The sequence below is a fragment of the Equus caballus genome, chromosome 6, assembly GCF_041296265.1.
Source record: "Equus caballus isolate H_3958 breed thoroughbred chromosome 6, TB-T2T, whole genome shotgun sequence".
Taxonomy (NCBI): domain Eukaryota; kingdom Metazoa; phylum Chordata; class Mammalia; order Perissodactyla; family Equidae; genus Equus; species Equus caballus.
The window spans coordinates 80,786,565-80,812,677 of NC_091689.1; the positions used below are offsets into that span (position 1 = coordinate 80,786,565).

The window sequence follows — 26,113 nt, forward strand, 5'->3', positions numbered from 1 at the left end:
GAACTGAGGATCAAAGGAATACTTACAGGGAAACTGAGGTATAAGGGTGTAATTGGGAGAATTGGGGGGTCAATGAAATATTGGGGCTGATTATGAGTCAGGGGGAGTTAGAGATCTGAGAGACGGCCAAGAAAGTGTGGGGGCTCAGAGGAATGACTAAACCCGATAAGTGTGAGGGAGAGGACCCAGAACTGGGATGGGCAGACTGAGGGACCTGCTAAGGAGCAGACTGGAGGATGGGAGAGAGCTCGAGTGTGAGCGTCGTGAGGGAAGGGCAGGTCTGTTGTTGGCTGAAGTTGTCTTGGCAGTGGGAGCAAAGGACTCTGCTAGGTCCCATCTCACCTGCAGAGGTGGGTACCAGGAGCCCCTAGGCTTTTCCAGGGTGTCCACTCTGTCTTCAACCCTCTCTGTCCTGCTGAAGCTGGTGAGAGGAAAGGGGTTCCGGCCCCCCCTGCTCTCCTCAGCCTCCCTTTCCCACTGCCATCAATTATTCATCAGCCCAGCCACCCGCCCTCCCTGGCAGGGCAGGCTGGTCCTCCTCTCCACGCCCCGCCTACCTCAGCCACACTGCCACAGAGGCCCTGGCGAGGAAGGACGGCCAGCTGGGCGGCGGAGACCTGGCAGAAGGGCTGGCTGGCTGGCCCTGCTGGACCCTGCCTGAGATCGCATCTCCTACCCCTTCTCCTGCCAATCCCCTGGTGCCAGGAAGCCCCTGGAAAAGATGCCCATCCAGATCTTCTGCTCTGTGTCATTTTCCTCTAGAGAGGAGGCCCCGGGGCCCTTGGGAGATATTTGGGGTCCCCACCAGCAGCAGCAGCGGGACAACTCAGAATCAGAAGAGGAGGAAGAAGAGAAGGAAAAGGAGGCAGCAAGGAAGGAGGCCAGAGAGGGGGATTCACCCATGGACTTGGTGGCCTTTGCCAACAGCTGCACCCTCCACGGCGCCAGCCACGTCTTCGTGGAGGGGGGTCCAGGCCCAAGGCAGGCCCTGTGGGCAGTGGCCTTTGTCCTGGCACTGGGTGCCTTCTTGTGCCAGGTAGGGGACCGCGTTACTTATTACCTCAGCTACCCACATGTGACTCTGCTAGATGAGGTGGCCACCACGGAGCTGGCCTTCCCGGCGGTCACCCTCTGCAACACCAATGCCGTGCGGCTGTCCCAGCTCAGCTACCCCGACTTGCTCTACCTGGCCCCCATGCTGGGGCTGGACGAAAGTGATGACCCCGGGGTGCCCCTCGCCCCGCCGGGGCCTGAGGCCTTCTCTGGGGAGCCCTTTAACCTGCACCGCTTCTACAATCGCTCCTGCCACCGGCTGGAGGACATGCTGCTCTACTGCTCCTACTGCGGGGGGCCCTGCGGCCCTCACAACTTCTCAGTGGTGAGTGGGGGCCCATACCTGGCATAGCAACCCAAGTGTCTGACATGGCTCACCCTGACTGTCACCTGGGGCTGGGCTAGTGACTGCCCTGCCCTTCGCCCACCCACCCTCTGTGACATGCCTCAGGGAGCCCCAGGTCTGGAGCTGGGCTGCTAGTCCCCAGTCTGTGCCAGTATTGTCCTTCCTGTTAGAATCCTGAAATCCATCTGTGCAAGTTGGTAATTAGTTGCTGCCCTGAGGTCCTTGTTGTCTCCCTGAATATCCACCAGCATCTCTAGCCCTTCCCCAGACCTCCCTGTGATCCAGCAGGGCCTAGGACCTTACTCCATCTCTGAGGTCAACCTTTCATCTGATGGTGGGTGCCCGTGCCTGGCCTTAACAATTTTGACTATCACCCTTGGACTGGAGCTGGGGCAGGTGCCAGTTGGTCTCTGGAGGTGCAGGAGAAGGGTGTGGAAGGGAGGTGGAGGGGTGGGGACAGCCCCCACCTCCACCCCACCACGCTGCTTGTCAGCAGCTCCCACAGCAGGCACTTCATTGCATCCTCGCTTGGTCTTCCTGTGCTTCTCCTACAGAGAGAGAGAGGAGAGAGAGAGAGAGAGAGAGAGAGAGAGAGAGAGTGTGTGTGTGTGTGTCTCAGGGAGAATAACAGGCCTCCTCTAAATCCTCCCCCTCTACCCCCCAGCTCTAAGTGGCAAGGACCCTCTTCCCAGGGGAAGACCTCATGGGACACTTGACCTCCTGCTTGCTGTCTCACTCCTGAGTCTAGGACCTTCCCTGCTGAGGGACCAAGTGGCACCCTGCCCTCTCTCCAGTTCAGCTTCCAGTTCTGTCTGGCCTGACTCCTCTCCTGCCCCCTCCAGGTGCCAGATGCCAGGCCTTCCCTCCCAACACACCCATCCCTCAGTCCCCCACCTCCTCTTGGGTGCAGGAGCAGGTGGGTTATCATATCAGTGCATCATGGACTGACTGCAGACAGACAAAGACCTGGAGGTTTTGGCAGCTGGGCCTCAGACAGACAGGAGATACAAGAACACCCGACAAGGAAGGTGTCAACCTGGTTTCCCCTCAACCTAGGGGTAGAGCAGACACTTCTCACACAGGACCACCAGGTGGCGGCAGCAGTCCGCTGGTCAGCAGCACAGCCTTTGGAGCCAGTGCAAGGCTGGAGCTCCCAGCCTACCTCAGCCACCTAGAGTCCCTCAGTCCCCCATGGAGGGTGGGCATGGGTGTGTGTCCAGCCTGGAGCCTGTGGCTGAATGCCACAAAACCTGGTAGTGGAGCTGGGGCGTTAGGAGTCGTCAGAATTCTCTCTCTACCTCTTCTCTGGACCTCACCCACAAAATGAGGGCGAGCACGTGTTTTCTTTTCTGGAACGGGGAGGAGGAGGCTATTCTTAGAAAAGGGAAGGGGGCAAGAACCCTATTTCCTAGTATCCTGCACTCCCCCTGCTGTTCCAGTCTGGCCTGACGCTCTGTCTCTCTGTCTCTCTCTCTGGGCTTCTGTACTCACCTTATGACTTGCTTTGTGAACTTTGTCACCATCCAGCAATAGAAACAGCACACTTACCCCACTTGTGGGAGCCTGGAGACATTCAGAGAAGCCATGGGGAAAGGGCCATAAAGAATTGGTTCACTCTTCTCTGTGGTTGTGTAGTCAGAGCTGTGAAAGGGTCGCTCTGGGGCATGGAGTGAGGAGACTGCCACCAGGGCTGAGATCTCTTTGAGGCCCTCAGAGTTCTGCACAAGTATTGCCAAACATGCCTACCCTGGATGCTCAGTACCAAATTCTGGGAGCAGAGGTGCTGGTGCTTGGGTAAGCATGTTCCTTGGCATGGCAACTGGGTCTACTTTCAGATTCTGGTGATAATGGGACAATGAGGGACATAAGGGGCCAATGGCCAGAGGAAATTAAAAAGCTTAGCTTGGTTTGGGGGAGGGTCTTGGGGAGAGCAGGGTTTCAGAGGCCTGGAGTGAAATCCAGGAGAAGATATGTCTCAGAAGGCCCCAGGAGCTTGGGCTTTAGGAGAGGGTCCCAAGGAGGGACCAAAAGTATGGCAGCGATAGGATCTTGGTGATGGAGGTGTATATGTCAGAGTCCCAGCGGGAAAAAATTTTCATTTGGATAGTTTAATTGAAAAGACTTTAACAAAAGGACTGTCTACAGAGCTGTGGGCAGAGTTAAGGACACCAGTAAGGTGGCCTGAGTCACCTAGCAAAAGTGGGAAATTGTTACATACAGGCTGAAAGAGCACAAGGAGGCAACAGTGCTATGCAGGGAGCCCTCCTGGCAGGATTTGTAGTCACAGAGGGTCTAAGCCACTGCCAGAACACTCTCAGAGCGGGGAGGGGTGGGGAAGGATAAGTACCCTGATCTCTCCCTCCTTCCCCTCTGATCCCTTCCTGATACCTCCCATTGACCAAAGCCAACCTGAAGCCCACCCAGGTGCAAAGAAGCACAGGCAGTGAGTGCCACAGGGATCAGCTTTCCAGGGCACACGGCAGGGCGAAGAAGGGCAGAGAATGGGTGGGAAGGAGGACCGGTGGAAAATGGGCTGCACAAGAGAAATTCCTGACGAGTGTTGAGATTCCAGTAGCTGGGGGTCTGGGGACAGCCCTTGGTGGGTAGGGGATGCCAGCAGGACTCTCAGGCTCTCCACTCTGCCCCTACCAGGTCTTCACACGGTATGGAAAGTGCTACACCTTCAACTCGGGCCGAGATGGGCGTCCACGGCTGAAGACCATGAAGGGTGGGACTGGCAATGGGCTGGAGATCATGCTGGACATCCAGCAGGACGAGTACCTGCCTGTCTGGGGGGAAACTGGTATGTCACCTCTCTCAGGGGGCCCCTTCCCATGGCTCCAGGCCTCAGCCTCTGCCAGGGGATTCCCAGGCTCCACTGTGGGACCTGAGGCAGGGCTCGGGCTCTCTTCCCTTCCTCTCAGCATCTCGCCATCTCCATCTTCGACTCTACCTGACTGCCACACTCACATTTCTCTGGCTCCCCCTTCCTGGCTCAGTTACTCTCCAAGGTAACCAGCCATCCCTTTCCATCAGTGGCCGCCACTCGCTCTATAAATAACTCCCTCTCTTCTTGGACTGCCTGCCGTCTGTCTGGTCTCAGGGGCCTTGGGGCAGAGAGAGATGGGGGAGAAGGGAGAAAAGGAGGGGGACAAATGGAGAGCATCTGAGACAGTGAGAATGAATTTGAAATACCAAGATGCACAGCCGAAGCCAGGTAAGAAAAGAAGTGTGTAGGATGCAGGGGTCATCAGGGCAGCATGAGGCTGGTGAGCCCAGAAGGAGTCTGGGGATGGGCTAGGGCCCCATAGACTGTCCCCCTGCCCCCCAGTACCAGTGTATGCTGTGCTTATTCCCAGGAGAGGTAGGATGCCCCCAGTTCTGAAGGAAGTTAGAGATTCAAAAGCCCTTCCAACACCCCCCTGCCTCATTCCCATAGACGAGACGTCCTTCGAAGCGGGCATCAAAGTGCAGATCCACAGTCAGGATGAACCTCCCTTCATTGACCAGCTGGGCTTTGGCGTGGCCCCAGGGTTCCAGACCTTTGTGTCCTGCCAGGAGCAGCGGGTGAGAGGGTCACGGGAGGTTGGGGTGCTGAGGGGTCAAGATAGAGCGGTGGGCAATCAATAACAGGAGGGACAGGTGAGCCAGGGCCTGGGCAGCAATCTGACTGGTCAGAAGCATGAATGACCTAGTGAACGGCAATGCTCTGTAACCTCAGAGGCTGTGGAGGGAGAGGGGCAGGACTCCTGAATTCTGTGTCTTGTCAGAGAAGTCCATCAAGGTAACTGGGGGAGAAGTCCCCACACCCCCCAGCTCCCCGCCTCTCCCAGCAGCTCATCTACCTGCCCCCGCCCTGGGGCACCTGCAAAGCTGTTACCATGGACTCGGATTTCTTCGACTCCTACAGCATTACCGCCTGCCGCATCGACTGTGAGACGCGCTACCTGGTGGAGAACTGTAACTGCCGCATGGTGCACATGCCAGGTCCGGCGCCAAAACTCCAAACACAATCCTGGGGCCCCTCAGCCTGCACCTCCCCTCACTAGCTCCCCATGCCTATCATCCTCCTGCCAACATGGAAGCAAGACCAGCTGGCTTCTCCCCACCCCAGTTCCAGCCCAATTCCATTCCCATCTGGCTCTTGTCGCTCTGACCTCAATTCTTGCTTGTACCCAGAGGGTACATATAGGTGGGAAGGGTCCAGGAGGGATGGGACTGTGGGGTGGACCACCTCCGGGACAGACTGGGGGCTGGCTAGTCCTACCCTCCCATCCTCTCCCAGCTTCCAGCTTCTAGGCCTTTGGTACCACCACTGTTACAAGACCCCTTTAATCTCCACCCTGCACCACTGTCTTTTCTCCTCTGTAGGAGATGCCCCATACTGCACTCCAGAGCAGTACAAGGAGTGTGCGGATCCTGCTCTGGGTGAGCGCCCCTGTCCTGGGGCCGTCTAGGGGAGGGAAGGAGGTGCTGCCAGCCATATGCATAGGGGTTTCAGACCAAGCTCCTAGAAGCTTCAAACAACGGCTGGATCAAGCTTCACCTGAACTCTCCTGTGTCTGACTTTAGCAAGGCTGGGAATAGCATCTCTAGAGGCTACTGTGAAAAATGAATAGGGGTCACCTGGGAGGGGCTCTCACTCTCTCTCATCAGCACCTCAGCTGGTTGACCCCTGAAGACCCTGAGGGAATGAAATATAGGGTTAAGAAATATCCGTGGGAAGGCTGGGCAAGGATCAGCACAGGGTGGGCACAGGGTTGAAGTGAAGGACAAGTCATAAAAAGAGAAGGGGGCTCAGGGTTCCTTTGGACAGGGCCGGGATGTACATGTTGGGAAGGTGCTGGCAGAAGGGCACCACTCAACTGGCGCCTCTCACCTGACTGGGCACAGACTTCCTGGTGGAGAAGGACCAGGAGTACTGTGTGTGTGAAATGCCCTGCAACCTGACCCGCTATGGCAAGGAGCTGTCCATGGTCAAGATCCCCAGCAAAGCATCAGCTAAGTACCTGGCCAAGAAATTCAACAAGTCTGAGCAGTACATAGGGTAAGGGCTCTGACTGGGTGGGGCAGGGTCCTTGGGCTGGGACTGTGAAGGAAATGAGTGGGCTTTGATGGGGGCCGGCAGACTGGAGGAAGTGGAGGGAACATGGGGAAGGCAAGCAAAGAGTCTGGGCTGGGCATGGAGGGAAGATCAAACAAGAACAAGCAAGGGAAGTGCCTTTTTCTCTTTCCTCCTTGCTTGACCCTCTATCTTCATCCTCACTGCCGAAACTGGGATCACCTCCTCACACTTACCAGTGTGCTGAGCGTCTTTTCATATATGCCATCACATTTAATCCTCACAACAACCCTAAAAGGCAGGTATCCCCATCAACATCCCATTCTATGGAGATGGAGACTGATATTCAGAGAGGATAAGTTGCTAAGGTCACCTAGGTAGTAAGGGACAGAGATGTGACTTGAACCTAGGTCTCTTTCCCCAACCCCTTTGCAGGGAGAACATCCTGGTGCTGGACATTTTCTTTGAAGTCCTCAACTATGAGACCATTGAGCAGAAGAAGGCCTATGAGATTGCAGGGCTCCTCGGTGAGCTGCTGGTGGCACCTGTCCCCTTCCCATGCCATGAGCATGGTGTAACACCCTACCACCCAAAGGAGGCTGCTCACCTCTGTGCCACGAGCTCCTCCTCCCCTGCTGTCCCCTGGGGACTTTTCCAAACTCTGTTGTCTGGGTATGTGGTGGAGGAGGGGGCTGAGCTTTCTCTTAGGGCAAAGTGGAAGAGACAGGCCCGTGGGCATGAATGGGGGACTATTTCAGAAGCCCTTGAAAATTTGCCCAGAGAATAAGAGTGTTGGAGTATTTTGTAAACAGTTTTTTTTTTTCTGAATAATACTTGTTCATTTTAGAAAAGTAGAAAAATGCAGAAACGCATAAAGAAAATAAAAATCCCACCAGAATTGCTTCGCGCTCCTTCTGTATGAAGACTGTTGATCCTTTTGCAAATAGGTCTTGCCTGTCCCTGTCCCAGTGAGCTCTGCAGCTCTCCTGGTGTCCTGACACCGGTGGCCTGCCTTTGTCCCCCCTGCAGGTGACATTGGGGGCCAGATGGGGCTGTTCATCGGGGCCAGCATCCTCACGGTGCTGGAGCTCTTTGACTACGCCTACGAGGTAAGCGGAGGCAGTGCTGGGGGCGGGGCCATGGGAGGGGCAGGGTTCCAGTCCGCCCACCCCTCCACCCCACCTCCGTCCCAGGTCATTAAGCACAAGCTGTGCAGACGAGGGAAGTGCCAGAAGGAGGCCAAAAGAAGCAGCGCGGACAAAGGCGTAGCCCTCAGCCTGGATGACGTCAAAAGACATGTGAGGGAGAGAGAGAGGGGGGCGCCCTCCGGCCCCACCCCTTCCCCACCCCCCCCTTGCCACCTTTTCTCCTTTGCCCCCCCCCCCCAACTCCCCAGTGCCACCTGAGGTCCTTCCGATAACCAGTGACTGTCCTGTGCCGTTCCCCCAGAACCCGTGTGAGAGTCTCCGGGGCCATCCTGCCGGGATGACGTACGCTGCCAACATCCTACCTCACCATCCGGCCCGAGGCACTTTTGAGGACTTTACCTGCTGAGCCCCGCAGGCCACTGTACCAAAGGCCTAGATGGGGAGGGCTAGGAGAGCAAGGGGGCCCCCAGCTGGCCCCCGACATCTGCCCTGGGGACTCACTCCCCCCTCCCGAGGCAGCCCCCCACTCCTGGGCAGTCCTTTCCTCTTGTCTGTGGTGAGGAAGGAGTCTTGACCATAGAGTCCTCTCCCTGCCTCTATCCCATTCTTTTTATTTTTAACAAAACTAATCTAAAAGAAAAACTAAAAAGAGAGAATGGGGCAAGTGACCTCAGGCTGCCCCTCTCTGTTCCATGCTGCCTCCGTCAGCTCCCAGCCTGAATTCTGTCCATCTGGCTGTCTGTCATCTGAGTGTCCAACTACATTCTGCTGCCACCAGTCACCAAAGCCCCCTCCCATGGGGGGGTGGAGGGAATCCTCGGGGTCTAGAACTTGGCCCCAAACTAGAGAATGTACCTTGAAGGGGAGGGCTAGTGTGGGGGGGGCTTCCCCAGCCTTAAGAGACCCTCTCAGCCCAGTGACCCCCCCCCAACCCCAAGTCTCCAGGCAGGAACTAAGACCCTAGTCCCCCCTACATATACCATGTGAAGTCTCTTGGGAGGTGGGGGTGAGAGATCCCCTGAAGAAGTAGAGTTGGGGACAAGATGTGGCCCTGGTGCTGTAGGCCACATCCTGATACCTACAAGTTCACCCCCACCCCAGAGCTGCTGGAGAGAAATCCCAAGAGGCAGCCCTCCTCTACCACCCATAAAAGATCCAGCTGGTTGGCTTCCAGCTCAGGGAGAGGGGCACTGGTGCCTAACCTCACTGGTCCCTCTCCCAGGGGCCCCTGCAGAGGGCCACATCCATAAATTTTCTTATGGAACTCTCCCAAGTCCTTTTCCCCAACTTCATTTGCTTCTCTCAACAACCTCATCTGCATTTTCTATTTCTATATAATACAGACTCTATATTGCTATATCTCTGTATATACTTTCCCCTAACTCTGTCTGTCTCTACCCCATCCCCTCTTGTCTCTAAGAACCATCTTCCCACCCTTAGTTCCCCTTTCTGTGTTTCTGACCCCTCCCTGGTCTCTGAATGCCTTCGCCTGTATAAAGAGTTGGACTCTCTCCCCTGGTGTCTGTACTGTGTACACACATCCCTCTGAGAAGCACAAGGAGACGACACGCGCATTGTAACCTTCGCACTGTCTCGGTGGCGACATAAAGGAAGCTGTGAATCACAAGCTCTGCCTCTTTCTGGCCTCACCCTCTTTCCCCAACCTGGGCACCCTCTGCCCTCCCTGCAGCCTTAACATTCCCTCCCCTGCTCCACCCACCCCAATGCCCTTTGCCTGGCTGACAGTGGCCTCCCCAGGGAAGGGGTTGCTGCAGAGAAACCCCCACCCAGGGGATGGAGATCTGCTCTGTACACTAAGCCAAGGGTATCAGAGACAGAGGGAGCTGTCGATTGGTAACTCCTGCAGCTGGAGCAGTGCAGTGCTGACAGGCAGAAGCTGAGGTCCTCAGTCAGTGGCCTTTCCCTCCTTCTGGGTGCACAGCCCCCTTTCCTCACCTGACACCCAAGCCCTTTTCCTCACTTGATACCCAAGCCCACCATTTATATTTTCTGGTGAGGTACGGTTTGGTAGTGGGAGGAAAGAGACAGGCGTAGAGGGGAGGTTGCTCTTCTGTCCCTCCCTTCCTATGATAGTGAGAAACAGTGAGGTAGAGGGCCTGCCATGCCCCCTCCGCCAGGCACTCCTCCCAGGCCAGAGTCCTGCCCCTTCCCAGGCCTTCTCTGCCTAGCTGTCTCTTGGTCTCCAACCCCAGAACAGGACCTGTGGTAGGTCACCTGTGCATTGGCCTGGTGCTGGAGAGTGAGGCTATCGGATCTTTGGGAACTCTCAGTTCATAGGAGTTCCTTAGAAATCAGACCTCTCCAGAAGGAAGCAGGAGCAAGGCCAAGCAGTGTGCACGGATAGGGAACAGCAGGCAGGGCTATGAGTGACGCATGCCTCTGGTCTAATAAACTGGGTTTGAACCATCTCCTCTTCAGTGTCCTTCTTACCTGAATAGCATTTAGGCCTTCCCACTAAGTGCCTAGATCTGAGTTTGGCTTGGGGCCAAACAATCAGGGGAGGAGTGAGGCTTGAGCAGGGAGACTCTGGTCATCCTGGGATGGGACAGGCTGACCATCACACCAAGAATGGTTTGAACCACTGGGCAGGGAAAGAGGGAGTCGTCAAAGGCAACAAAGATCCCAAAGATAAGTCCTAGCACAAAGGATTCTTTGGAGAGGGGCAGAGTCAAAATTCAAAATAAATTTAAAATCCGGAAGCAGGTTATGTTAAAGTTCAGGGACGAAGTTGGGTTGAGGTTCCAGCGTGAGGTAGTTATTGAGGCACTTTATCTGTGGAATGAGTCCTGCGCTGAGCCACAAGATCTGGATTCTAGGCTTCGACTTTACTGCTAACTTGTTAGTTGACCTTTGCCAAGTCATTTACTCTCTGAGTTCAGCTTTCGTGTTTGTCAAACAGAATAAACAATGCGTTCTCCTCTTCAGCCCCCCGAGCTTATAGCAGTAAGAGAAGGAAACAAAAAACAATCAAAGCGCTTTGGAAACGCACGGCGCGAAGATGAAGCAGTTACTCCATCACCCTCCTCATCAGAGCCTTGGGGCTGGGGCTGTGGTCCACTTTCCAGGTCCTTGTCTTCCTCCCGTCGCCTGGGGGCGCCCGATCACAGGGCCTCTCTATCCCCGAGGTCGTCTCGATGGTTTTCCCTCCGGGGCTGTGAAGGCGGGAGGGAGTGGTCAGTACGCCTTTTCCGCTAGTCGCCCCCCTCTAGCCCACAGTCTCGGTGCCCTGAGCCTCCCGTGCCGGCCGGCCGGCCGGGCGGACAGGCGGGCGCGCTGGGGGCGCGCGGGGGGCGGGGGGAGTTCCGGTTCCGGTTCTTTGTGCAGCTGCAGCAGCGGCTCCGGGGAAGATGGCGGCCCGGGCAGGTTTCCAGTCTGTGGCTCCGAGCGGCGGTGCCGGAGCCTCTGGAGGGGCCGGCGCGGCGGCGGCTCTGGGCCCGGGCGGGACTCCGGGGCCTCCTGTGCGAATGGGCCCGGCGCCGGGTCAAGGGCTGTACCGCTCCCCGATGCCCGGAGCGGCCTATCCGGTGAGTGGGGCGGGAGGAGGGGCGCGCGGGCCGGGGGCGGAGCCGAGCGGGGGCCTGGGAGTGACAGGGGTGGGGGAGAAGTAGGAGGGACTCCCCTGGGAGGGGTTTGAGCCCTGAGTCCGGGTAGGGGGAGGCAGTTAGCATCCCCACCTGCTTCTAGGGACATTGTTTCCGTGGGGAGTCAGGGTATAGAACCACGGGGGATGAAATCGGGCCAGGGGTGGGCATAGGAGGGCTGGAGTGCGAAAGGGTTTGGGCAGCTCCTGCCCAGAGGAACACGGAAGATGTAGTACTGTCTGGGTAAATGTGAGATTAGAAGACCTCTGCAGTGTGTCAGATAGAAAGACTGGGGAGAATCTGAGTATAATCTGATTATCTCTTAGCTTTTGGGCTATATTCTCCTGTAGAATCACAACTGGAACAGAGGAAGCTCCAGTTATTTATGTTTTAAAGAGACAGAGGGCTCGGCTCCCATTGTGCTCCACTCCACCCCCAGCCTTGTTTCATTCAAAGAACTCAGGCATCGCCCCCCCCCCCCTTTCGCTTTCTTGGTGGGGTTAGTAGGGGAAGCCATGACATCTCTGGGTCTTCTCCCCTCTGTAGAGACCAGGTATGCTGCCAGGCAGCCGAATGACACCTCAGGGACCTTCCATGGGACCCCCTGGCTATGGGGGGAACCCTTCAGTCCGACCTGGCCTGGCCCAGTCAGGGATGGACCAGTCCCGCAAGAGACCTGCACCTCAGCAGATCCAGCAGGTCCAGCAGCAGGCGGTCCAAAATCGAAATCACAAGTAAGATGACCCCAGGGCAGAGGGAGGGAGGAATGGAGGGAAGGAGGGAGGAGAAAGAGGAGGCCTGTGAGGACACAGGTCTGGGAGTACCTGAACCCAGAGGTAGTGGTGCTGTGTCAGCAGATGGGTGCTCGTTCTTAAGAATGCCTTGTGTTGGTTGGGGGCAGGAGGGGCGTGTCTTTGATTTGAGGGAAACTTTGCAGTCCCTCCACTTTACTATAAATGGAGGTGCTGACAGCCTGTTTTCATGTTCTGGCTAGTTCCATCCCAACCTGATAACAGTATTTATTCCAAACAGTGCAAAGAAAAAGAAGATGGCTGACAAAATTCTACCTCAAAGGGTGAGTCCAGGCTGTAGGTTTTCTTGAAGGTGCGGTGAGTTTGAGAATAGAGATGGTCAGCTCTAGGTCCTAATGACATCTTTCTGTTCCTAAGATTCGTGAACTGGTACCAGAATCCCAGGCTTATATGGATCTCTTGGCTTTTGAAAGGAAACTGGACCAGACTATCATGAGGAAACGGCTAGATATCCAGGAGGCTTTGAAACGTCCCATCAAGGTAACGCAGGAGAGGACTAGGCAGAGAGCCAAAGGAGAGGACTTGGGAACCTTCAGTAGGCTCAGGATGAGAAATCAAAGGCGCAGCACAGCTCTCCTTGGCATTTAAATTACATCTCTCCCTTCCGCCTACGAACTGAGAATTACATTAGCAGCATAAGAACAGAACTGCAAAGGGGGAGGGACTTTTGCTATCTCTTGCACCAGAAATGTACCCTGTCCGTGTTTTTGCTATAACTGCTCTGCCACCTTGGGAACCTGGCACCTTGCATGACTTTGTCCATCTGACATCCCAGTGTATGCACTTGCACTCAGGCCAGTGGCCAGTACTCCTCTTCTAGATGGAATCTCCATCCACCCACCCCAGGGACTGGGTAGACAGTAAGCCAGTCTGTTAGGAGTAATTTTGGGGTTTGGGGAGACCCTTGTCTTCAACATCAAACCACTGAAGCCCCACCATCAATCCTGTTTCTGCCTTCCTCAGCAAAAACGGAAGCTGCGAATTTTCATTTCTAACACTTTCAATCCGGCTAAGTCAGATGCCGAGGATGGGGAAGGGACGGTGGCTTCCTGGGAGCTTCGGGTAGAAGGACGGCTCCTGGAGGATGTGAGTTCAAGGTCCACCGTGGTTGGCATCTAGGGTGGGAGCTGCTGGGAACAAGCAGTGTTGTTTGATTGGCAGGAAACATAACTGGTGCTCACAGCTCCTGTTGGAAACAGCAGGGAGAGGGTCACAGTGTTCCCTGCATTAAAAGACAATGGTTCTTTGTGTCTGGCTCCCACAGCTTGGCCCTCACTGTGTTATCATATCGAGTACTTTATTGTCCTGGGATTTGACTTGTTGTTTACCTTCCTCCTGATGGTGCTGGCCATTGGGATTTAGCAATATCTGCAGATTATTTAGTAAGGTTTGGTTTTTTTTTCAGTCGAGTCAGTTTGCACTTAGCATTTGAGGCCATGCTTTCCTCTCTGAGTCCTTGAGGTCCTTGATTCCCACTGGCACCTCCATCTTTCCAACTTTTGTTGGAGATATCTCACAGGTTAAGTGGGATAGATTTCTCTGACAGGGTCTTTGTTGCTTCATGTGGAACATTAGCAGACAGGTGATAGCCCCCAAACCTCCCACCCGAGAAGCTCCTTGGGGAAGCTCACCTTTCCCTCCCTTACAGTCTCTGGCTGTCTATTTTTAGCTGTTCGCAGGCAAGCTAATTTGAATGCATTTTTGCAGGAGAACCAGGGCTCAGTGTCAGAGCCTCCTTTTCTATGTAGGTCCAGTCCATCTGCTAGTGGTGTCATTCCATCCAAATAAAGCTGTTTTTGTTCTGACTGCCTATTGCCTGTGATTCATTTCCCCTCTAGAGTCAGACTTTTCTCGGTTCAGACTCGCTTTGTTATGTGCAACGATTTGGCTTAACTTGCCTCATTTCTCTTGGGGACATGAGGTGGGTGAGTCCGTGACCCTGTACATGTTATAGTCTGCTTCTTCGGGGTTCTCTTGCTACTGCTGTGACTTGTTTAATACTCACAGATACCTACCTTGCCATCTCAGCACACGTTTTTGAGTTTTTCCCCATTGATGTTGTGGGTTCCTTTTTTTATGAGACTTTGTCTTGGGGAATTTCTTCTGGCCTTTTCTAACAAATGACTTCTCCTCTTTCTCCTCTAGTCAGCCTTGTCCAAATATGATGCCACCAAACAAAAGAGGAAGTTCTCTTCCTTTTTTAAGTCCTTGGTGATCGAACTGGACAAAGACCTGTATGGGCCAGACAACCATCTGGTAGAAGTGAGTAGTTCTGCCTTCTAGGTGTTGACTCTATGACTGGAGGATGATGGACTTGGAAGCCAAACTTTAATGCCTAGGGAGAGAGGAGGTATATTAAATAAAGGGTTACACCAGGTGCACAGTACTACCATTGCAGTTTGCACATTGACCTCCAGGTGGCACTACCTGTGTTTAGTTCTGGTACTGTTTGAACCAAGAGCTCTTGCAGTCTGACTTGTCCCACCTTTTTAATGTAACTGTCCTGATTGCTGCCCCCACTTTCAAGGGAAATTCTAATGGAGGCCTCTTATACATGCCAGGCCATCTGTGCATCTTGCTGATTAATAATGGTGAGCCGTAGTAATCCACACACCATTCGCATTTTTTCCTGCTAGGTGCTGTCATGAAGGGGGTTAACTAGTAGGGTTCTAGTCCTTGCCAAGCTTACCTTTATAGATCTGGGACTTCCTTCTGGTCCCTGCTCTGTTTAGATTCACATGCCAAATCATCAGAAATCATTTATTATAGTGCCTGATTACACAGTGGTCTGTGGGTCATGTTAGCGATAGTGTTCCTCGGGATGCAGTCAAAACCGCAGTGAGACAGTCCCACGCTCCAAGTGAACTTAACTTGCTCCTTTCTTTGCCAGTGTAGCCGCAGCCCCTTAACCTCAACCACTAAGAGACATGGGAAGGTCTTTACCATCTAATAAGGGACGTAAGTCATAGAATCAATAGAAATTTGTAAATATGTTTACCTTACCTTTATAGCAGTAGAGCATAGTGACTAAGAACGTGGACTGTAGAATCAGACGCACCAGAGCTCAAATCGCAGCTTTGCCACTTATTGGCTATTTGACCGTGGACAAGCTACTTCACTCTTCTAAGCATTAGTTTTCTCATCTCTAAAATAGGCATAATCATGCCTATCTTGTATGGATGTTGTGGGAATTAAATGAGATAATCCAAGTAAATGTCTTAGAATACTCTCACACATAGTAAGTGCTCAGTAAGTGATAGCTACGTTATTTTACTGTGCAAGTATGTATTGTCCATTTGTGGATAAAATTATCACTGAAAATTCAGGCTAATTTAAATGCGACCCTGAATAGTCAAAATTAAAAGGTTAATCTACGTATACACAGACAGTAATCCCAAAGCCATACGCAGTTTTTAAAAATGTCTCATGCTATTGCTCTTCTCCAATAGCCTCAGTAATCAAAGTTGAATATTCAGTCATTACAGAAGCTCTTCCCTCCCACCCCAGCTCTTCCTCTGGGAGAGCACCCCCTGACATCTTCCTCTCTGTAGTGGCACAGGACCGCCACTACCCAGGAGACGGATGGCTTCCAGGTGAAGCGGCCAGGAGACGTGAATGTACGGTGTACTGTCCTGCTGATGCTGGATTACCAGGTATTGTGTGGTGATGAGAGGGGGGTCCTGCTTTCACAGTTACATCCCATCAGCAGTCTGACATTTAAAGGTTTAAGTCTAGTTGTGGATACTTTGCCACCAGAATGTAAGCTCCCTAAATATAAGATATGGTCTTAGTCATCTCTAAGTTCCTCCTAGTGTTTATCTGCCCCAAGAAAGCACTACATTAATGCTTGTTGAATGCCTTGAATGTATGCCATGCTATGCACCCCAAAATGCATTTAGCCCCAGCTCACTACCTTCATCTCTGTACTCTTTGGTTATCTGCAGCCCCCCCAGTTTAAATTAGACCCTCGCCTGGCTCGGCTCCTGGGCATCCACACCCAGACCCGTCCAGTGATCATCCAAGCACTGTGGCAATACATTAAGACGCATAAGCTCCAGGACCCTCATGAGCGGGAGTTTGTCATCTGTGACAAGTACCTCCAGCAGGTGAGAAAAGGACCCATTCTTTTGCTAGCATCTGTGGAGCACCAGTGCTCAAAATGCCAACTTCTTAGCTGCTTCTACTCTTTCCCTCAGATCTTTGAGTCTCAGCGTATGAAGTTTTCAGAGATCCCTCAACGCCTCCACGCCTTGCTTATGCCACCAGAGCCCATCATCATTAACCATGTCATCAGGTAAGCATGTATATGGGAGGCGGCATGCTGGAGCTGGCTTGTACCTGCTTGCACATGCCAGTTGTCAAATTTTCAGGAATTTTGCAAGCGGGTTAAACAAAGCCGTTGTTTAAAATTAAATATATAAACTTAAAGTTAAATATGTTATATTAAAAATGAGGGCAATATATAACTCAAAAACTTATAATTTCCTTATTATTTTATGATATCTTAGGAGTTACTTGTGTTTTTGAGATTATTTATGTCTATTGTGTCTGTATCGTGGAAATACTATGTAATGATGTGTTACTGCACATCTCTTCCCAGCTCCTTTATCCGTGATGTAGTGTTGGCAGCTTGAAATCAACCATTTTGGGAATATTTAAACCACAGAAATTGACAAATGCTACAAATCAGGGCCTTTTTTTTTCATTTCTTTTGGAAAATCAGTTGTTACACGTTTACCAGCTCATCACTGATGGGTGACCATCTCTTCTCCGGATGGTGGGATATTCCAATCAGAGACTCGCACTGCCTTATCTCCATCTGCGTTTTTCTTCAGAAGATGGTTGAACAGGGCATCTCTAGGCAGATGTGGAGCGAAGGAAGGCACTTCCTCCTCAAAGCAGCATGTCCCTGTGGTCAGATGTAGTCTCTGCCTTCTTTCCCTTACTCCATATTAATTCCAATAAAGGCCTTCCTTTCTTTAGACCCTGAACCATCACTCAGCCAGTAGTAATTCCTACAACCTCTATACTGGGTCAGTAGAAGCTAGTTTGTCCTGTATTCCTGTGCTTAAAGTTAGGCCACTTTTTATTTTATTTTGTATGGTTTGTGTTTTGTTTGAATTTATTTTCAGGGTTAATTTTAGTTTAACAGGCAGAAAGGTACACAAGATGCTGAAAGTATCTTTCCTTAGGGGAGGGAGAAACTGTTCACTGGATATCTTTTGTACTATTTGATTTTTTACTGAATCCAATTTTAATAGAATCCAATTGACTTTTTTTAAAAATCAACTTTATTGAGGTTCATATACTATAGGTCACACCTATTTAAAATATAGTTTGATGAGTTTTAGCAAATGTATACACCATGTAGCTACCACTGCAAGGAAGGTAGAGCACATTTCTGTCACACCCACAACTTCTCTTGTGCCCTTTTGCAGTCAACCCCTTTTCCTTCATTCTTGGGCCATCTTTTTGATGCTGTGTAATTAGGTCTTGGGGTACAAGCCCTTTACCAGGCCCCTTTGGTTTCCTCCCCAGTGTTGACCCGAATGATCAGAAAAAGACGGCTTGTTATGACATTGATGTGGAAGTGGATGATACCTTGAAGACCCAGATGAATTCTTTCCTCTTGTCTACTGCCAGCCAGCAGGAGATTGCTACTCTAGACAACAAGGTAGGGGCCTCTGCTCCAGGTAGTTCGGGTGCCACAAGCGCTGTATCACAGCTTCTAGGCTGCCTTTTGATTTTTGGTATTCATTCAAAATGTAGTGACACCCATTATATGCCAGGCACTCCTTGGTGCTGGCTGGAGCCAGACACACGAATTCGGATTCTGCCTATACCTTTCAATAGTTTTAAGTCTCACTTTCTGGTCTGTGAAATAAAGACCATAATACTTATTTTTAGAAGGTTGTTATCCAGGATTAAACGAGACGATGTATGTAAAGACACAACGTTGTATCTGGCACATAACAACAAACAGTAGCTTCTGCTGTTGTTACTATCATTATTATCATTGACATTATTAGACATAGTCCAAGCAAGTAAAGTCAGAAGTGCTCTGGGAACACAAAGGAGAACAGGGAGGCTTTCCTGGAAGAGTTGATGCCCCAACTAAATCTTGAAGGACAAAGTGGGAGCTAACAAAAGGGGAGAAAGGATAGTGGTGCTTAGGGGCATGGGAGGCAGAGGACATTCTAGAAAGAGAGAACAGGGTATGTAAAGATCCAGAGATAAGAGAGAGAGCCTGGTATGTTCAAGTTGCCCAGGCCATTTAGTGTGCTAGATACAGCTCAGCGTGCCAGGGATGGGAAGTTTGGAGAAAGGAAACTGGATAGGGAAGCAGGAGCCTAATGAAGAAGAAGCTTTGATACAGGGAAAACTGTTTGTACTTTGTCCTGAAGACTGGAGGGACTGATGCTATTTAGATTTAGAATGATCACTGGCAGGAAGGTAGAGAGGTAGTTGGTAGTTGTAACAGGGGCAGGTCTAGAGTAGAGGCAGGAAGCCCAATTAGGAGGCCGGTGCAGTAATGCATATGAGATATGTCGAGGGCCTAAACCTCTGGTACTGACAGTGAGGATGGAAATGAGCAGACAGATTTGAGAGGTGTCAGAGTAGAACTGAGGGATTCGGACACTTTGGAGGGGGATGGTGGGGTGCGCATGAGGGAGAAGGAAGCATTATAGTGACTCCCAGGATTTTCGCTTGGGTGCACAGTAGTATTCATTCAGATTGAGAACAGGAGAAGCAAGTGTTGAGAGAAAGGTAGTGAATTTAGCTTTGGAGAGTTTAAGGTACCTTGAGATGTCAAGCAGTTAGATTGGTTGGAGTTTAGAAAATGGATTCTGGTCTTCAGACTGGGGACTCATTACCCTGTCACTAGTAATAGAAGACATACAAGTAGATGAAATTGCTGTAAAGAGTATAGAGGGCTGGCCCAGTGGCCCAGCAGTTAAGTGCGCACATTCTGCTTCAGCAGCCCAAAGTTCGCGGGTTCAGATCCCGGGTGCAGACATGGCACCACTCATCAAGCCATGCTGTGGCAGGTGTCCCACATATAAAGTAGAGGAAGATGGGCATGGATGTTAGCTGAGGGCTACTCTTCCTCAGCAAAAAGAGGAGGATTGGCAGCGGTTAGCTCAGGGCTAATCCTCCTCAAAAAAAAAAAGAAAAAGAGTATGGAAAGGGGTCCAGCCCCATGGCAGAGTGGTTAAGTTCGCACACTCTGCTTTGGCGGCCCAGGGTTTCGCCGGTTTGGATCCTGGGCGTGGATGTGACACCGCTCATCAGGCCATGCTGAGGCGGCGTCCCACATGCCACAACTAGAAGGACCCACAACTAAAATATACAACTATGTACTGGGGGGATTTGGGATGAAAAAGCAGAAAAAAAAAGATTGGCAACAGTTGTTAGCTCAAGTGCCAATCTTAAAAAAAAAAAAGAGTATGGAGAATAAGAGGGCAGAGAACAAAAGCTATGGACCACAGCTTTTGAGACAGAGAGGCTTCTATACCACTTCTTTTTTATCTGAGAGTGTTTTTGGACCCATTTGTGCTGTGGATTAAGTATTCACCTTGTAGCTTCATCCATAGTGGATACTGTGGAGACTAGAAGGACAACTTCTCTCACGTGGGGTATATAGAGACACAGTGCAAATTACCTGCTGAAAGAGTGCTGGGTGCCGGAGCTGCTGGGGCTCTGGGCAGAAGCGCTATTTCTAAGTGGCACTCTACCTAGGTTTGGGGTGGCCAATGGAGATGTCAGACACTGTCTGCCATTTTACTTTGCGTTTTCCCAGTTTGAAAATGTTATGAGCTTCCTTCCTCCTTTCAGATCCATGAGACAATAGAAACTATCAATCAACTGAAGACCCAGCGGGAATTCATGCTGAGCTTTGCCAGAGACCCTCAGGGTTTCATCAACGACTGGCTTCAGTCCCAGTGCCGGGACCTCAAGGTAAAGAACCTAGGAGAGGCGCAAAGGGACTTAGGTCAGGGAGGCACACATTTGCTTTCTCTCTGTAGCAACTGATAGAAGAGCCAGAGGGGGAAGTGAGGGACCAGATCTCCTTTAGTGTGTTCCAGGGTCCATTCTACAATAAAGTAGGGAAATGGAGTTGGAACCATCAGGTGTTTATCTGGTACCTACTCTGTGCTATCACTCTGCACCATATCGTAGGGGATGCAGAGTGGAAAATTTGATCTCTGCTTTCAAAGCAGCATGCACTCTGTTTGGAGAAACTAGGCTAATATGGTTTAGAAAGTAGTAAATCCTGTAAGACATTATTGGAACTCATGAGTACCAATAAGATAATTCAGAGAATGGAGATCAATGAGGCTAGGATAGCTGGGAAGGGCTCCGTGGAGAATTTGGGATTTGAGGTATTTCCCAGAGGGAGCACCATGGGATCAAGCAAGAAGGGAGGAATGGGCACAGAGTGTGTGAAACGTGCCCTCAGTTCTTGCCTATCCTGTGGTGACTGTGATTACAATTATAGAGGCTGAGCAGAGGGGCAGGGAACGGGGTGCCAGCAAGTGTCCCTGAAGAAGGCAGTGGCTTGTTGGTAGCTGGGCGTGACTTGGCGTTTGTGTTGGTGGTTTGCCAAGTGCCGCGCACTGGCTGGCTTCACTACAGCAGCTCATCAGCTCACGGTTCTGGGGGCTGGAAGTCGGAAGTCGAGGTGTCAGCAGGCGTTGTTCCTTCTGAGGGCTGTGAGGGAGACTGTTCCAGGCCTTTCTCCCAGCTTGCTGCACCCTCAGGCATTTCTTTGTTTGCAGATGGTATTCTCCATGTGTCTTCACTTCGTCTCCCTCTGTGCACGTCTGTCCCTGTGTCCAAGTTTCCCCTTTTTATAAGGACAGCAGTCATATTGGATTAGGCCCACCCTAATGACCTTATCTTACCTTGATCATCTGGCAAAGACCCTGTTTCCAAATAAGGCCACATTCACAGGTGCTGGGGAGTTAGGATTTTGACATCTTTTAGAGGGATGCACTTCAGTCCATAACATAACAGATGTGAAGGAAAGAAACAGTCTATTCTCCTCTGTCTTCCCATGCCGTCTCCCTCAGACCATGACCGACGTGGTGGGTAACCCAGAGGAAGAGCGCCGAGCTGAATTCTACTTCCAGCCTTGGGCTCAGGAGGCCGTGTGCCGATACTTCTACTCCAAGGTAGACGCCTGGGTTCACAGGGGAGACTAACAAAAGGCAATGGGTCTGCACCGCTGACGGGGGTCACTGGTTTTAGGTACCAACTTCTGGCTTGTCTCAACTTCCACTCCCTCCACTGTTTTCTCCCTAGGTGCAGCAGAGACGACAAGAATTAGAGCAAGCCCTGGGAATCCGAAATACATAGGGCCTCTCCCACAGCCCTCATGTGGCTGCGCCGATTCTTTATTTGGGCCCTGTGCTGCCTGCCTCATAGCACCTGCCTTGGTCTTGCTTGGGGCCTTCCAGGGGATGCTGTTGGTTCAAGGACAACACCAGAATGAAGAGGGTCTCATGTTTCTGTCTCACAAGACACCTATTACCCTCTTCTCCACCCTATCCCTTCCTACCCCCAGCTTCCCTTTGCCCCACAAAGTTCCCATGTGCCTCTACCCTCCCCTGGTCTACATAGGACCTCTAGATAGTATTAGAGAGAGAACCTGTAGTGGTAATCAGTGCATTGACTGGACTGGGCCTAAGGCCAGGTGGTCTTCAAGGGGACTGGCTGCCCTGATCCTGCCCTTCGGAGACCCAGGAGTTGGGAGCTTTAGCCCTTTCTCCGAGACTCAGGCCTAGGGGCACTCTATAAGCTAGTTGACCTTGGCTCTCCTGAGAACAGAATCCAATTTCCTTCCTTCCCTCCACAGGTTTGGAGCAAACTCTCCGTTCACTTGTTGCCCTCTAGCACTGAGCCCCAGGTCAGTCCGCAGCCCTCTGGATGGGCCTGCTGTCTCAGTACTTCTCTTACTCCCTCATAGGGGGTCCACATCAGTATTGGAGTTTGTTCTTTGTTGCTCCCTCCCAGCACACTCCCTGTAGCTGCTCTTTTTGGGATTCCTTCTTTGTCCTAACCCAGGGCGTTTGGGTGGGGGAATCTTGCCTTTCCCTGTCAGAGCCCCAGGGATCTAACCTGGGGTACTGTCATTGCCAGCAGAGGCTGTTCCTTCCTGCTGTTGCTTGGAGGTATGACTCATTCATTCGCTCCACCCTGCCTGCCCCATCCCTTTATGGAGAAACAGGCCTGAAATCAAACGGGTAAAAGCCCTGGGCCATCCCTGTCTTCCTACCCCTGTCTGCCCAGTTGACACCCACTGGTGACTTCTAGGGCACTGAGGAGTGAAAGCGCCTAGGGCTGGAGAAGAGCTCTGAGTGGGTTTGTGACTCTGCCTCTCCCTGCCTCACAGGATCGTGACTCCCCAGCCCCTGCCCTTAAAGCTTCAGACCCCTCAGGTAGCAGCAGGACCTTGTGATCTTGGCCCCTTGGAACTGAGATGGTTTTGCATCTTTCCAGGAGAGCCTCAGATTCTCCTTCCAGGTTGTATCACCCCGAGTTAGCTTATCCCAGGCTCGCAGACAACACAGCAGGGTGGGAGACAGCTGGGCACAGAGGGGGAATTCCGTTCAGCATGGGCACTAAACCCACAGAACTGACAAAGCCCCTGCTTCCCCACCCCCTCCTCAGGCTCCTGCGAGCACATCCCCCAACTCCATGTCCCTGTGTGTTCCGCAGTGGGAACAGCAGAATTTCTCCCCATCTTCTCCTTCCTGCCATTATCCCACCCCTCCCTTGAAAGGTTCTCCCCACAGTGACACTGGACAACCTCTGTCCTTGGGGCTGGAACCATGAGAAGGAAGCTCAGCACTCCTATACAGTGTCCCTGTTGAAGATAACTGTTTTTATTAACTGAATTATGTTTTTTTTCATGGACCAAGATTTTTTTTGTACCGTCCCCTTATCGATGTCACCCAGTTTTAATAAAAGAATCTTCCAAAGGATGGGTCACCCTACCTACTAAGAGCTCTTCCCTGAGCTCTTTCTCTTCCAGTACCACTAGACGTGCTCGTGGTGTTTGCTTATTTTACTTGACAAGTATTTATTGAGTATCTGCTGTGTGCCAGCTGTGGTGCTAGGCACAGGGGATGTGGAAAATGAGGTTCCTACCCTGTGGGCCTCAGGTTCTTACCTTAGAGGTTGCTCTGTCAGCCCCGGGGGTCCAAGCAGGCCAGGTGCTGGTTGAGATTATTGGGCTTCATCAGTAGATGTTGGAGTTCTGCCCCCAGTTCCCTTTAGTAAGGTACTAACAAGACAGTGGCACTACCGTCTTCTCCCTTCTCCTGAGCTTGAGTGCGTTGTCCTTGGGTGCCTGTCCTCCCTTAGGCTTACGAACCTGAGCGTCCTATAGAGTTCTACTTCTCAGGGCTCCTATTTAGACACAGGCCAGGGCCTGCACAGCTAAAGACATTGGTGTCCCCTGTGCCTGCCATTCTTTAAGCTCCCACTTTCATGGCTCTGATTAAGATTTCAGTTTCTCTTTTTTGAGGAAGATTAGCCCTGAGCTAACTACTGCCAATCCTCCTCTTTTTGTTGAGGAAGACTGGCCCTGAGCTAACATCTGTGCCCATCTTCCTCTACTTTATATGTGGGACGCCTACCACAGCATGGCTTTTGCCAAGTGGTGCCATGTCCGCACCCAGGATCCGAACCGGCGAACCCCAGGCCACTGAGAAGAAGAACATGTGAACTTAACTGCTGTGCCACTGGGCTGGCTCCAAGATTTCAGTTCTTAAGGTCACCATGCAAGTGCTGTGTTGTCATTCTCATACTGTAGACAACCAAGCCCTCATTGGCAGAGCTGAGAAGACTGCTCAGGATTGATAGTCCTGTTAGCACAAGCATGAAATTCTGCTGCAGTTCTCATCAGAATGTGCCTGCGTCCCCACCTGGTGGATCATTACTTTCCTCGTTTGTGCCGTTATGTAGCTTGCTTCTACCCAAGAAGGAGTTTTAGAACATAGGATGAGTGCAGCCACATTCCAAAGTTGTAGCTAAAAAATTACCCTTTGCTTCCATGGATGGGAATACTCAAGTCTAGCCCCTATGTAATCACACTCACCAAGGATACAACCAATGTTCCCAATCTGGAACTTGGGGTTTTATCAGACTTGAGTAGGGAAAGCAGAGAAGAGTGTGTGTGGGTGATAACTTGGAGTGGAAAAAATTGATGTCAAGGACATTGAAATGGCATCTGTTTTTACCCAGGCTAATTACATGTGTAATGAATGGCTGATGAACCATTATTAATTTCAAGCAAATAATCTGCAGTTTGCTCTTGGGAAAAGAGCTCTAGTGGTACAGATAACTTCCTGTGACGAGCCAAATTTGAATCTCTGCACACTTTTTATTCCTATATAAATGAACAAATTCTTTGTCTCCACACTAAAAGTGTTTGTAGGGGCAAAGTGAGAAATGGAAGCATTTAGGCAAAAACAAGGGAGTTATTTTATGCATGAACATCTATTCTTTGGGGGTCCTATCATATGTGCCAGGGACAGAAGAATTCTTTTTCTTCCAACACCCATAATCAGTGCTCCCAGCTGGCAGCCTGGTGCTGGTGTCTTTGTCTCCGTGTCAGTGCAGTCACAGTGATCTGTGGGAGGCTGGCTCTTAGTAAGCACAACTTTGTTCCTAAGGGAAACAATCAACCGCCGATTTTGTGTATGTTCCCCTATGGAACGCCCTCGTGATGGGCAGACAATATGGTGGGCTTTTCCTGGGCAGTTCCTAGAACTTAGGAAACCGTTTCTTCCAAGTCGTGACCTTATGCCCACTTACCCTGCCCCAGTGGTTGTGCTCAGACCTCTCGCCAGCCAGCAGTGGCCCAGGGGGATGGAAACACCCACTAAGCAGTGTGCCAAGCCAGGAGGTCAGCATGTGAGCACACAGCAGTGTCTGCCCTCTAGGCCAAGGTGCACAGACAGCTGGAGTTTTGGGGGCCTTTGCCCCACTCTCCAAATCAGCCTAGAAACCAGAGCTCCTCCTCTTAGTGAAACAGATGGCTGTGGGCAATTAGAGCCCTGAACTGCTCAGTGTGTTCCTTCCGTTCTCCCCCTCCCCCCAAAAATCACACATCCCACTTGCTCTCAATTACAGGATCTGAGACCACAAAGCTCCACAGAGGTCACAGCTGCTGCAGGTCCTGCATCCCTTCCTCTTTCTGGCTTCTGCAAACTCGCCACTAACCTGAGGGAGCCCCTAGTGTGGTAGCTTGGAAACCCAAGGAAGAACTGAAGGGAGCTCAAAGCCTCTCAAAGACAGCGAACACGCGGCTGCCTTCTTTTCTGGCCTGTCCTCTTCTGTAAGCCCAGAGTCTACAAAAGGAGAATTGTGGGCCACTTGGCATTAGAGCCTCTACCTTACACCTTTCCCACCCTCTCTTCCTGGAAAACATTCAGGTGTGGATCCTTTGAGGTGAGGAGAGCCCACTGGTGAGTCCCTGAGATGTGGTAACTGAGGTGACTGTCACTCGGCGCTCCTGGGGTCTCCCTTATCCTTGGCTGGGTGGCCTCCAAAGCAGGCCCTTACCTTTTAATGCGGTCTTATCTTTAAAAGTGGGCCCACACCCACTCACCCCACTCACCCACAGCCCTGCAGACGAGCTAGTGTGGGGCCAGTGACGTGGTCTCTGTCACTGCTAGAGGACAAACTCATAGAGCTGTTTTGGGGGCTCCAGGGAGGATATGCAGGGCGATTCCTCCCTTGGAAAAGAAAACATTTCTCTATCTGCTAGTAGGGCTGAATACAATTTATTCCAGTGCTGGGGGACAGGAGGGAGTGAGGGGGGGCCAGTCACTTGCTCCTTATCTGGGCTATTTCTTGGCAGACCTCAAAATGAGACCATTGCGGGGAGAGGGGCAGGAAACTGGGCTGAGGCCGAGGGAAGAAGCCTGCCAGCACTGTCAGCTGGCAAACCTAAGAGGAAAAGAAGGGCCTGGTCTCTGTCCCATTCCTGGTTCCCACCTGTCTCTACGCTTTCCTCTCCTTTCCCTGACTCTGCCAGGCACTCTGTCTCCCTGGGTGCTCCCTCCCCACCCACCCTA

General features: G+C 51.7%; 2 protein-coding genes across 11 annotated transcripts in view; both read left to right on the top strand.

The window, feature by feature from the left end:
* The window catches only part of ASIC1 (acid sensing ion channel subunit 1), a 24,614-nt gene extending 14,576 nt beyond the window's left edge, over window positions 1-10,038 (top strand). Inside the window, exons 1-11 of one of the 8 annotated variants that reach the window (XM_070271355.1) lie at window positions 580-1,378; window positions 4,052-4,202; window positions 4,324-4,410; window positions 4,839-4,966; window positions 5,233-5,386; window positions 5,771-5,827; window positions 6,293-6,446; window positions 6,897-6,988; window positions 7,491-7,570; window positions 7,655-7,759; window positions 7,911-10,038. In XM_070271355.1, the coding sequence (XP_070127456.1) occupies window positions 722-1,378; window positions 4,052-4,202; window positions 4,324-4,410; window positions 4,839-4,966; window positions 5,233-5,386; window positions 5,771-5,827; window positions 6,293-6,446; window positions 6,897-6,988; window positions 7,491-7,570; window positions 7,655-7,759; window positions 7,911-8,015 (1,770 nt within the window). In that variant the 5' untranslated portion in view covers window positions 580-721 and the 3' untranslated portion in view covers window positions 8,016-10,038. Of the gene's footprint in view, window positions 1-564; window positions 1,379-4,051; window positions 4,203-4,323; window positions 4,411-4,838; window positions 4,967-5,232; window positions 5,387-5,770; window positions 5,828-6,292; window positions 6,447-6,896; window positions 6,989-7,490; window positions 7,571-7,654; window positions 7,760-7,910 lie in introns of those variants that run through there. The other 7 variants (XM_070271356.1, XM_070271358.1, XM_070271361.1 and 4 more) reach the window with 7 other exon arrangements.
* SMARCD1 (SWI/SNF related, matrix associated, actin dependent regulator of chromatin, subfamily d, member 1) lies at window positions 10,038-25,304 on the top strand. 3 transcript variants are annotated; one of them, XM_023643527.2, is made up of 14 exons: window positions 10,038-11,154; window positions 11,758-11,945; window positions 12,244-12,286; window positions 12,381-12,503; window positions 12,987-13,109; window positions 14,169-14,285; window positions 15,575-15,676; window positions 15,968-16,129; window positions 16,220-16,317; window positions 17,562-17,697; window positions 19,860-19,982; window positions 21,098-21,199; window positions 21,883-21,933; window positions 25,167-25,304. In XM_023643527.2, exons 1-14 carry the CDS (start codon window positions 10,978-10,980, stop codon window positions 25,278-25,280), a joined length of 1,659 nt encoding a protein of 552 aa, XP_023499295.1. In that variant the 5' UTR covers window positions 10,038-10,977; the 3' UTR covers window positions 25,281-25,304. The 3 variants fall into 3 exon arrangements, with proteins under 3 accessions (XP_023499295.1, XP_023499297.1, XP_070127463.1); XM_023643529.2 differs by lacking the exon at window positions 25,167-25,304 and having other exon boundaries at window positions 21,330-23,008; XM_070271362.1 differs by lacking the exons at window positions 12,987-13,109; window positions 25,167-25,304 and having other exon boundaries at window positions 21,330-23,008.
* The last annotated feature ends 809 nt before the right edge of the window (window positions 25,305-26,113 follow it).